The sequence below is a fragment of the Carassius gibelio genome, chromosome A21 (assembly GCF_023724105.1).
Source record: "Carassius gibelio isolate Cgi1373 ecotype wild population from Czech Republic chromosome A21, carGib1.2-hapl.c, whole genome shotgun sequence".
NCBI classification, from domain to species: Eukaryota; Metazoa; Chordata; class Actinopteri; order Cypriniformes; family Cyprinidae; genus Carassius; species Carassius gibelio.
The window spans coordinates 14,821,998-14,832,279 of record NC_068391.1 but is presented as its reverse complement, the minus strand read 5'-3'; the positions used below and the strand labels follow the sequence as shown (position 1 = coordinate 14,832,279).

Genomic DNA, 10,282 nt, shown 5'->3' with positions numbered 1-10,282 from the left:
TGTAGATGATGACGATGACATTTGTCATCACAGTTTCCTTATAATGAGTTCTTGGTGAGTCAAATCAAGAATGAATAGATCAGTCCTTTAACAATTTCTCTCAGACCACCTACTAAGTTCCTAAGCTTTCTCACTGGCTAAAATAAATGACTGTCAGTAGACTATGAATTTCATAAAATCTTTAAGCAGTATTTTACACAGTATGGATGTACACGGTCCGCAAAGCAAACTAACCGCGCAAGCATTTGGGTTTTTAAAGAAACAGAAACTGAGCACAGCTTCCATGTAAACACTTGAAGCCACACACACACACACAAAAATAAGATCTTTCTGCATCAAAATACTATTTATACATTAATTAGCATCTTTAAATGTGGTCCAGTGTCATTAATAAAAACACATTTAGTCTTTTTTCTTTGTGTAGACATGGTTTGTCTGAACAAAGTCAGACATTTCTTACTCATGAATTGTCTAAACTTTCTACTTCTAATGGTTTTAGTCATCTTTGTAATAGAAGCATGACAAAGCAATTGAACAAGCTAACAGTTCTGACACCTTCTTTTCGAAATTCAAGAAGAGGGAAGAGAAGAATAGGTATACTCGGATCAGAAACACAAGACATGGGCTCTGTTTACACCTGGTAGTAACATCGGTCTTGGGTGATTTGATCATGAGTGGTCGACCTGATCGCATTACACCTTACACCACATGCACTTCAAATGCATTGGACCACTTGTGATTGGATTTCATCAAACTGGGGAGCTTTCCTTTCACGAGTGCATACATCACAGTCACTGTATCAGTGTATCTACTGTTCAAAACATTGGAGTTGGGATTTTTAAATAAGTCTCTTATGCCCACCAAGAATGCAATTATTTGTTCATAAATACAGCAAAACAGGAATATTGGGAAATATTATTTGAGCTATATTGTGAAATATTGGTTCAAAAATTAATTCAAATATGCTGATTTGGTGCTCAATAATTTTTTTTTTTTGCCATAATCCGTGTTAAAAACAGTTGTGCTGCTTAATACTATGGTAAACCGTGATTCATTTAGCTTTAAACAGAAATCTTTCATAACATGATAAAGATAAAGCAGAGAATAATAAACTAATATTTTTAATAATTATAATGTACATTTATATAATAAAACACAAAGTTGTAAACAGTCAGAAATATATCTGCTAATTTTTAAACACAAAAATGATGATTAAAATCCAATACTCGGTTATTTGCAAAATCTAGCGACCCGGGAATACATTACCCGCACATTTTCCGGAATCGCCGTGTAAAAGGGGCTTGTGTCCATGCATATGGCATGCTGAAGCTGTTCTGTGTAATGTGTATATGCATGGAATTCCATCATATTTTTCTAGATGATGCATAAACAGAAAACTGTGAAACGTTGGTATTTTATTAGTGGTTGAGTAGACAATTACATATTAGCATGTACACTAACGCAATCAATGTGCCACATGCAACATCCCTAAAATGTGGTTTCAGTGACTAGGTCCAAAACGCTTTAGGCTTTGTTTACACCTGTACTGGACACTTGCGATTGGATTTCAATATATATGTTAATACCAGATGTAAACATGTAAATCAATACTGCTGAGAAGTAAGAGAAATTGCTGTTGTTGTTTTTTTTTTTCGTGGTCCTAACTTACCTCAAGCTCCTTGATCTTCTCATCTGCCGTCTTCTGCTTTTCCAAAAGCTGATTGGCGATCTCATCTTTTGACTGTAAAATGAACCTGTAAAAATTGAGAAGATGGTCAAAACAGTGAACAGAGTAAAAAAAAATAAAAAATTTAGTGCAGATTTTACACCAACAAGAATGTACATACATGCGTCCTGCTCCCTCGTACATGCGGGTGCTGTCAGGGAGCAGTTTGATCTCTGCGTGCGTGAGGTTGGAGTGCTTCTTCATGCGGCTCAGCTGTTCGATCTGCAGGTCTGCCAGCTTCACCTTCTGCTGGGTGTCAACCATTTTAGCCTGCAACTCTGCAAAGGCCTGTGGCATACAGATGTAAGGATTGCAGTTTGAGTTAAATGAGATCTTAAATGCAATATCATCGTCTTTTCGCATGCCTTTAAAAATGTTTTATTGGACGTGAAAGAGAAAGTTATTATAGAAGAAGAACATGAAGAAGGGTTGTTCTATATAAACTACTATACACTAAACTATATGGACTACACTAGACTCTTTAAACCTTTTTGCAAAAGGTTTATCATTTGAATCATACATTTCATCAAAAAATATCGCAGTTAATCAGAAACAAAGTAAACATCAATTAACCAAAATGACAGCTATATTTTGAAAGCCTCGTACATCATTTGATGTATGTATTATACATATTAATTTATAAAATGTTTACAGTAGTAAAAAGTGTAATGTCTATGATATTTGGACTTTATAATACTGGGAATAAGTCAATAAAAAATGAAAATGGTTCTAGTGCAGCGAGGTTGCATATTGGTATATATCACATTGTTTTTGCAGTTCCATTGCATAATTGTAATCTACCTGGGTTTAAAAACTCTTTACTCGCTTAATTTATTATGACGAAGCAATAACCCCGTTTTTTTTGTATGAATAAATCTGTATTCCCTCGTTTACCTTCTTCAACTCGAGGTCTATGGGAGCCGCCATGATGCCGAGTAGAATGAGGCGCTGCGCTGCGCATGCGCACGATTGTCGCGAAGACTCGTGACAGGTCTGCCTAGAGACACTGGCATTTTCGGTTTCGTACAGACGGCTGGGTTCTCAAAAATGCTTTCTAGCTAGGCAGCACGGTAGGTTTATAAAAACAGCATCAGCCTTAAAATAGTGCAGCACAGGAATGGCACAGTGCATAAGATATTAAACGTGTGTAATATTTTATATTTATTGTGAATGATGTTTTAAGTGTAAATATGTAATTCTGTAAAAATGGCAATGTTTCAAAAGCCAGTGCTGCCTTTTCTATTTTTCCAGCCAGTTTTGCACTGGAATGTTTCACCTCAGTGCTACGTTGCTCGAGAAAATATCTGTAATTATAAAAATCTTAACGTAGTTTTGTCTTCTAAAGTCATGTATGTTCTGCACTATGGCTCAAATGAGTCACTTTATTTGGTTTCTTCTGCCATACAGAAGACAAACTATAGCAAACCCACCAGCACAATGCACATTCTATGATACATACCAATACATAACATAACATAAACATATTAATTCCCACCCCAGTGACCTCTCAATAGTTTAAACTTTACAATAAATAAATAAAATATAAATATTTATAAAAGACAAATGTGCTACAACATATATTATAACATTATATATTATAGTATTATAAACACTGAAAACAAAATCACAGACATTCATAATGTTTATTAAACAATTGTTTATTAAAATGAAACAGTAATATCATTGGTTAAAATGTTTCGTTGTCATTGCCTAAAATTTACTTAAATTTTTTGATAAACATATTCTATTTTATTTCACTTAATTTAAGCTACACTTTGTCAGTATTAGATATACCTACAAAGCCCTGTGTCAGACATTCCTCCACAGTATGTGATTTAATTGATTGCGTTTTTAGAGCTCCACAAATCGGTTTATTTCACAGTTTAGCTATAATATTATTAAACTATACAGGAGGGCTTTCCATACAGGTATTAGATTGTACAGTCTGTCATGCAACTTCAGTCCTATTATTATTTGATTGTATCTATCAATAATAAATATCTATACAATAAAAACACATGTACAAAACTATCAGTGCATTCACACAAAATTGTTACATATCAAAATAAATAACCAATACATTATAAATAAATAATTACAAGTGTTTTGTGGTGTTTCCAACAGTACTATAGATTTAGACTGATGGGATAAACGCTCCGGTTGCTAACGTAACCTCGGTTCCCTGAGATAAGGGAACGAGCTTTGCGTACACACGCTTATGGGGAAAACTCCTGTTTACTCTGATACTGAAGCCTGATTTGTTCAAGTTTGTGTACCTGCATGAACAAATGGTGCTTCAACCTGCCAAAAGAGGAGGAGCCACTACTATATGAGTTAGCTCAGAGCGCCATTCGTCAGAATCTTTCGACTGTCAGCTGCAGCCATCGACTTGCATGCAGACTTATAGCATGGCAATTTATGTAACGCTCGTTCCCTTATCTCACGTAACTGAGATTACATTAGTGTGACGAGTGGGGCGGGGCCGAGAGCCGTGGGACCAGGCCTGGACCTCTCTCGTCCGTCACTGTTGTCGCTCCTGTTTTATATCCTTCCATCTCCTCCGTGGGACTTGAGACCGGTGGGTCGAGCAGGTGTCGCTCATTTCCAATCACTCTGCCAGCCTTGCCCCGTTCCCACGGCTCTCGGCCCCGCCCCACTCGTCACAATTAGTAACCAGAGTGTTCCCATTCGAATGGTATCTCCTGTTGAATATACACGCTTACGGGGGAACGCATCGAAAAAGCAACATGTTATAATAAACTGCATAACTAAGAAGCTCTGCATACCGAAATAAGGGCCCTTAAGAAGCATGAGTATGAATGAGCCCTGAGCTCAACTCACTGGGGACTACATACAGCAGTAAAATCTACATAGGATGACCAGCCAGCAGTGGCACAGATGTCACCAGTAGAGATTCCACTGGACCATGCCCAAGAGCCCAAGAGGTGGTCATTCCTAGAGTGGAGTGGGCCCAATGTAGCATAAGCTAGGGCTATACCATAGATGGTCATTGTTTCATAACTGGCAGCCCTTTAGAGCAGCCTCCAAAGCTTACAAAGAGCTGCTCCAAGTGTTGAATCGGACCAGAGCGCTCAACATACACTCTAAGAGCCCTAACAGGGCAAAGTGGATTGGGACACTGCTCGTCCTCTGAACTAGGAAGAGCTAGAAAGATAATACCTTGTGCTCTAAACAGGGTTGAGAGAAACTTAAGCACATAGCCTTGTCTTGGCATGAGGATGACTTTTCAGTCGTTAGACCCAAACTCAAGACATGAGGCACTGACCGACAGTGCTTGCAGTTCACCTATTCACTTGACCGATGCTAATGCCAAGAGAAGGGTGTTCTTGAGCGACTGGTGCCGCAAATCAGCCAACTGGAGCAGCTCGAAGGAAGGACCTCGTAGACACAGTACGAGGACGAAACAGGTTCAACATCGGAGCTACCCTCAGAAATTTAACGACCAGGTAATTTTTAGTCACTTATTGGCCAACCACTAGAACATGATTCGCTGCGATGGTTGCCACATAAACTTTGAGTGTGTAACTTTGGGTGCACCCTTTATCCAGCAACTCTTGTAATAAAGGTTAGCACGTGTGGCACGTCACAAGAGGACGGATCCAGGCTGCATCCTGTACACCAGTCAGAAAGGCATACAAGTGAGCGCTGGGGCAATCGTGGGCCTGGGCATCTTGGTGCTTCAAAAAGTAAATTGGGCAGTAAAAGTAGTCTTCTTCGGCAAAGAGGTCTAACTCTGCCCTCTAGAAGACAGACCAGATCATTTGAACCAGGCGACCTATATTGCTCACTGTTCGCCGGGGGAACAGTCTCTATTGCTCCTTTTTACAAGCAATGTTTGCACTTCAGCCTGTAAGCATGTGCATCACTATGCTGTACCAAAGTATGAATAATACATCTGAAGCTAATGCCGCGTTTCCACCGCAGGAACTTTACCCAGGAACTAGGGACTTTGGCCTGGTACTTCGTGTGTTTCCACCGCAGAAACCAGGAACTAAATAAAGCTCCGGGTAAAAAAAAATGCCCCTCAGAAAAGTCCCTGCTGGCGAAGTAGTACTTTTTTAAAGTTCTGGAACTTTCGGGGGCGGGACTTGTGCTCTAAACGTCCTGATTGGTTGAGTTCATACAGCATTGGTTGAGTTCAACCACCATTTATTCGGATCAAAATATTACTGTTATTGTGTCATGAAATGTAATCTTAAAAGTATTTCAGGCGAGAATGTAGTTGTTTAAAACTCAAATATTTGGTTTATTTATAAAGACAGCGCCTATTTAAAAATGTGTTTCGCCGATCTTGGAGACGTGAGCCTCACCTCGGCTAGACCTTCTGATATGTCCCGCTGGCTTTGATGTCTCTTTAGTGGTTAAACATAAAATATCATTTGTTTTGGGTAAATCTAACAGGTTATCTTTGGTCTGTATTCAATTTATCTATATGTTAAAATTTAAATTAAAATAGGCAAATTTATATAATATTTTGTTTCATTGTAATGGCTGTATAAATACATATATCCCTGAACTAAGTACATTTCTGCAGCTGTTATTATGTTAAAATGAAAATGAAAGGAGGCAGTGGTATTTGATATCCTATTGCGTTTTATTGTAAATATACAGTGAGGAAAATTGCAGTAGTCAAGGCAAGCTGACTGATGTTATCAAGTACGCTGCCGTTTGCAGAATTACCGGATTTACGTCGTCGCAGACATCACACTCCCGAGTCGAATGCACAAAGTCTGATCTACCGAGGATGTACATCCAAAATCAGCGTACTTTGTATTGAGAAACGCGCGCAGACCTACGTCACCAGACTATTTGTCGAATCTTCCCGGTACTTTACACCGCGGTGGAAACGCAGAAAGCAACAGGTCTGGGGGGAAAAAAGTTCCTGGTACAAATGTTCTGGGTAATGGTGGAAATGCGGCATAAGTGGCCTTCGTGCGCACTGGAATGAGTAACCTCATTCTATGGTTTTTACAACCTATACAACCTTGCACTTTTACAACCTGACACATCCGGGAAAGCTGTCCAAGCCTGAAGCCAGATGAACAGTGGTTTTAGTGTTTTGATTGGCAGATTGCCAATATGGGGTAGGGAACTGATTGCCACGGCAGTGAGAAGTGATGAAATGCTCTTTTGAGTTTGTGGGTCAACTATCTCAGCAGTAATTTTCTTGGGCTGAAGGGCTCTTACAAAAGAGCTTCCATAAAACACAAGGCCGGGAAACGGAAAGCAGACACGAGTCTTCTTTGAGGGAAACACAGCCTCTGTAGCCCCTTTCACACTGCACGTCGGACCCGCAATATTCCCGTAACATTGCCTGGTCACCTTCTGTGTGAAAGCAACCACGTCCCGGAATTGATTACCGAATCGAACCCGGGTCGGGGACATAGTAACATTGCGGTAATCGATCCGGAATGAGCGCTGTGTGAACAAAAGCCAGATCTAATTCCGTATCGAAGTGATGACGCGCGTTATCGCGCGACTCTTTTACCGGCTGTTTTGAAGGAAGATCAACATTCGCGACGAAAACATATGTGCAAACTGTAATGAAGCAGAGATCAGTTAGTTCCTCACTTTCCGCGCTGACGCAGAGATCGTTTGCTTGCTTCAGTTAAAGTATAATGTGCCAAGCATTGTCGACTCGTACATTACACGTCACGCGCTGATGTCACATGTCGTTACGGGATCTTCAAGGGTTGTGTGTGAAAGCACGCACATATACCGGGTCATCACTGGCAGTGTGAAAGTGCCAAATCTAGCGACCAGGGAACAATTACAGGAACACTTTACCCCTGTATTTGCCGGAATGGCAGTGTGAAAGGGGCTTGTGAGACTTAGCCCTCTAATCTTCCTCTCTTGCTGGTCAGGATAGATTTTGACGAATGGCTCTTGAATAGTAGTTGGCTCCTCCCCTTTTGATGGGTTGAAGAACCATTTGTTTGTACAGGTACACATTGTCAACAAATCCGGCTTCAGTATCAATATTAAACGGTAGTCTCCCCCATAAGCGTGTATACGCAATTGGAGAGACTTGGGAAGGGAACTAGAAACACCCTTTTTGAAATAAATAAATAAGCAACAAACAAAAAAGCAACTTGATTAAAGTCGCAATACATTCATTCGGTTCAGTCCTTTCAGTATGCTCTCCACAAGGAGAATACATTGATAAGGACATTGTACTGCACATGGAAGCAGCATTCAAAACATCCTTCATGCCAGTGTAGACAGCCACCATGACTGCAGGACATGGGATCAGTTTGAACGGGGGCTATCTATCCATGGGTCACACATCCTTTCGGCTTTCTTCACCCTGTAAATCAGTAATAAATATTATTTTGGATTAAACTGAATAAGAAGTAAAGTCTGGCCATTCATTGAGAACTATTTACCTTTCTTCCCTTATCACTTCTGTACTGATGTTGCCTGGAGTTTGACCTTTTCTTCTCTTTCTACATCAGCATCATCTTTTTTGTGGTACCTGTAAGAGAAACATGCTGAATATCTAAGGAATTTTGTCAAACAACAGTGGTTTAGTGATTGAGAATAATAGAATGCTGATTCATGGTAACTCACCTTAGGGCCAGCAGAATAGCGATGATTGTGAGACACATGAGGGACAGGACCACAGCGATGACCGCTAGAGCTGTGGTCCGGCTGTAACGCTGTTCCTCCTTACCAACTGGTAGTGTAAATATATGGCACCTCTCTCCTGAGTATCCTGCTTTACAACTGTGAGAAAGACCATCCAAAAAAATCTAAATTAGTGTGTTACCGCGCAACACGAGAATCATATTCATTGATTTACTCAAATATTCATTTAAATTCCTATTCTGTAAAAACAATTAATTATGTTATCTCATCATTCTACTTTTTTTCTGCTCTACTATTCAAACTGTATATTGTAATATTGCTGATATTGGGGGCCTTTAAATGATTAACTGCTTGTTTTTTTCCTTCATTTGTAAACAGCTTTGGATACAGCTAGATGAATAAAAGTAAAAGTTAAGCCTAAAACAAAAGATGTTCTTAATTTGTTGAACAAAAACTGAAAAACTGTATGACACTCACACACAAGAATGAGTGTTCAACTCCTTCAGATGCTGACACTCCCCGTGAATGCAGAAATCTTTGTATTCCTCCAGGCAGGGGTTCTTCTTTCTTCCCTTGCCTTTTCCTTTGCCCTTCCTTTTCCCTTTTTTTGTCTTCTTCTCTGTAGTGGGAATCACTGACGGATGTTTGGGTTTGGTGGAAAATGCCACTGTTGAGCAAGAAAGAGCGGTGATGTCAGTCCATCATGATCTAATATCATACAATAGTCTATCACACTCATTTCATATATTCACGTATTCACTAGCATTTCCTGTTGAAGTATACGCCACTTAGTTTTATGATTATTTTTAATAGTAAAATAATAATCAGTTGGTTTACATAAGTAGTCATTCCACAAAGTGTGACTTCAAAATGTACTTATGTTAAACAATTATATTATGTTTTTTTACAGTTAAATTGCGAGTAGCATTGAAACACTAATTGACCAGCTTTACAAATTGCATTCAAAGAAATATTGCAACTCTACCTCTTGGCTGGTTAGAGTCATAATCGTCAGATAGATCACCATCTTCGTCGTAATCATCATCATCTTCATCCACAACAGTCCCACTGTCCACCTGGTGCTGGGTTGTGTTTATTTTCTCTAGGGTGTGAAAGAGGTTGCCCACTGTTGTTCTGGGTTTGGCACTCTCATACCTGTCCACTGAGGCGCCACTGCACACCTTGAGTAACACTGGAACAAGAACAAGACTCTTAATAGATATAAAACACATATTTTGTGTATCTTGCATACAGTCAATATGAAAACGTAAAAAAAGAACAATGGCAAAACTGAAAGCTGATGGAGATTATAGATACAAGTATAATGCAAAATGTTCAATTAAACCACGGCCAAATTGGGGAATAAGATTAGTAATCTGTCAAACGTGGTTAGAATAAGCTCACAGCAAAAAATCATTTACTTAAAAAAAAAATGTCTCTTAAAAGGTCTCACACTCATTTAAGAACCTGATGTAACAAAGTGCCACATATATTGGCCAGGTCCGCGTGCAAGTTATAACAGCATGTTTCATTAAGAAACCATAGTTTTAAACACTCACCGAGACAACAGAGGAGAAATGTCGCGATTCGTAACGTATACATACTCCTTTTAGTATAATCCGAGATATTACAGGATCAGAAGTCGGTCTCGCTGTAACGTTGCCTCCCTGCCTCCAGCACCGTCCGCGATCTGGACTTAAATGCGCGTGCTGGGTACTGTGTCAAAAGTCTCGTGCGGAGTTCTGCTGGAAACAAGAGCGCGCGCCAGTGCAGTTATATAGACCGACACACCTCCCTTTTATGAATCATTTTTGCCACACCTAATCAACCATAAGCACGTAAGACACAAAGCTAATATATAGTCTGTCTGGCTGAGACTGTTTGAAAATTTGACATGCCAATAATTTGAGGGTACAGGAGTGCTATATATATATATATATATATATA

At 39.5% G+C, this 10,282-nt stretch overlaps 2 protein-coding genes across 2 annotated transcripts; both read right to left on the bottom strand.

Moving 5' to 3' along the window:
* Positions 1–1,615: 1,615 nt before the first annotated feature.
* On the bottom strand, positions 1,616–2,752 carry pfdn1 (prefoldin subunit 1). The gene is made up of 3 exons (XM_052537172.1): positions 2,621–2,752; positions 1,848–2,014; positions 1,616–1,754 (listed from the first exon to the last, which is right to left on the bottom strand). The coding sequence occupies exons 1-3, from the start codon at positions 2,651–2,653 to the stop codon at positions 1,661–1,663; spliced, it is 294 nt and encodes a 97-aa protein (XP_052393132.1). The 5' UTR covers positions 2,654–2,752; the 3' UTR covers positions 1,616–1,660.
* A 611-nt stretch (positions 2,753–3,363) lies between these two features.
* hbegfb (heparin-binding EGF-like growth factor b) lies at positions 3,364–10,094 on the bottom strand. Its single transcript, XM_052537171.1, has 6 exons — positions 9,895–10,094; positions 9,321–9,527; positions 8,813–9,002; positions 8,318–8,473; positions 8,134–8,222; positions 3,364–8,054 (listed from the first exon to the last, which is right to left on the bottom strand). Exons 1-5 carry the CDS (start codon positions 9,935–9,937, stop codon positions 8,147–8,149), a joined length of 672 nt encoding a protein of 223 aa, XP_052393131.1. The 5' UTR covers positions 9,938–10,094; the 3' UTR covers positions 3,364–8,054; positions 8,134–8,146.
* Positions 10,095–10,282: the final 188 nt, after the last annotated feature.

What these genes read in the sequence shown, in the direction of transcription:
- hbegfb (XM_052537171.1), bottom strand. Translation starts at nt 9,937, where the DNA reads ATGTATACGTTACGAATCGCGACATTTCTCCTCTGTTGTCTCG. An exon ending in ATTTCTCCTCTGTTGTCTCG is followed by an intron (nt 9,528 to 9,894) that starts GTGAGTGTTTAA and finishes TTCTTGTTCCAG; the next exon opens with TGTTACTCAAGGTGTGCAGT. An exon ending in GCTATTCTGCTGGCCCTAAG is followed by an intron (nt 8,223 to 8,317) that starts GTGAGTTACCAT and finishes TTTCTCTTACAG; the next exon opens with GTACCACAAAAAAGATGATG.
- pfdn1 (XM_052537172.1), bottom strand. Translation starts at nt 2,653, where the DNA reads ATGGCGGCTCCCATAGACCTCGAGTTGAAGAAG. An exon ending in TAGACCTCGAGTTGAAGAAG is followed by an intron (nt 2,015 to 2,620) that starts GTAAACGAGGGA and finishes TGTATGCCACAG; the next exon opens with GCCTTTGCAGAGTTGCAGGC. An exon ending in TACGAGGGAGCAGGACGCAT is followed by an intron (nt 1,755 to 1,847) that starts GTATGTACATTC and finishes CAATTTTTACAG; the next exon opens with GTTCATTTTACAGTCAAAAG.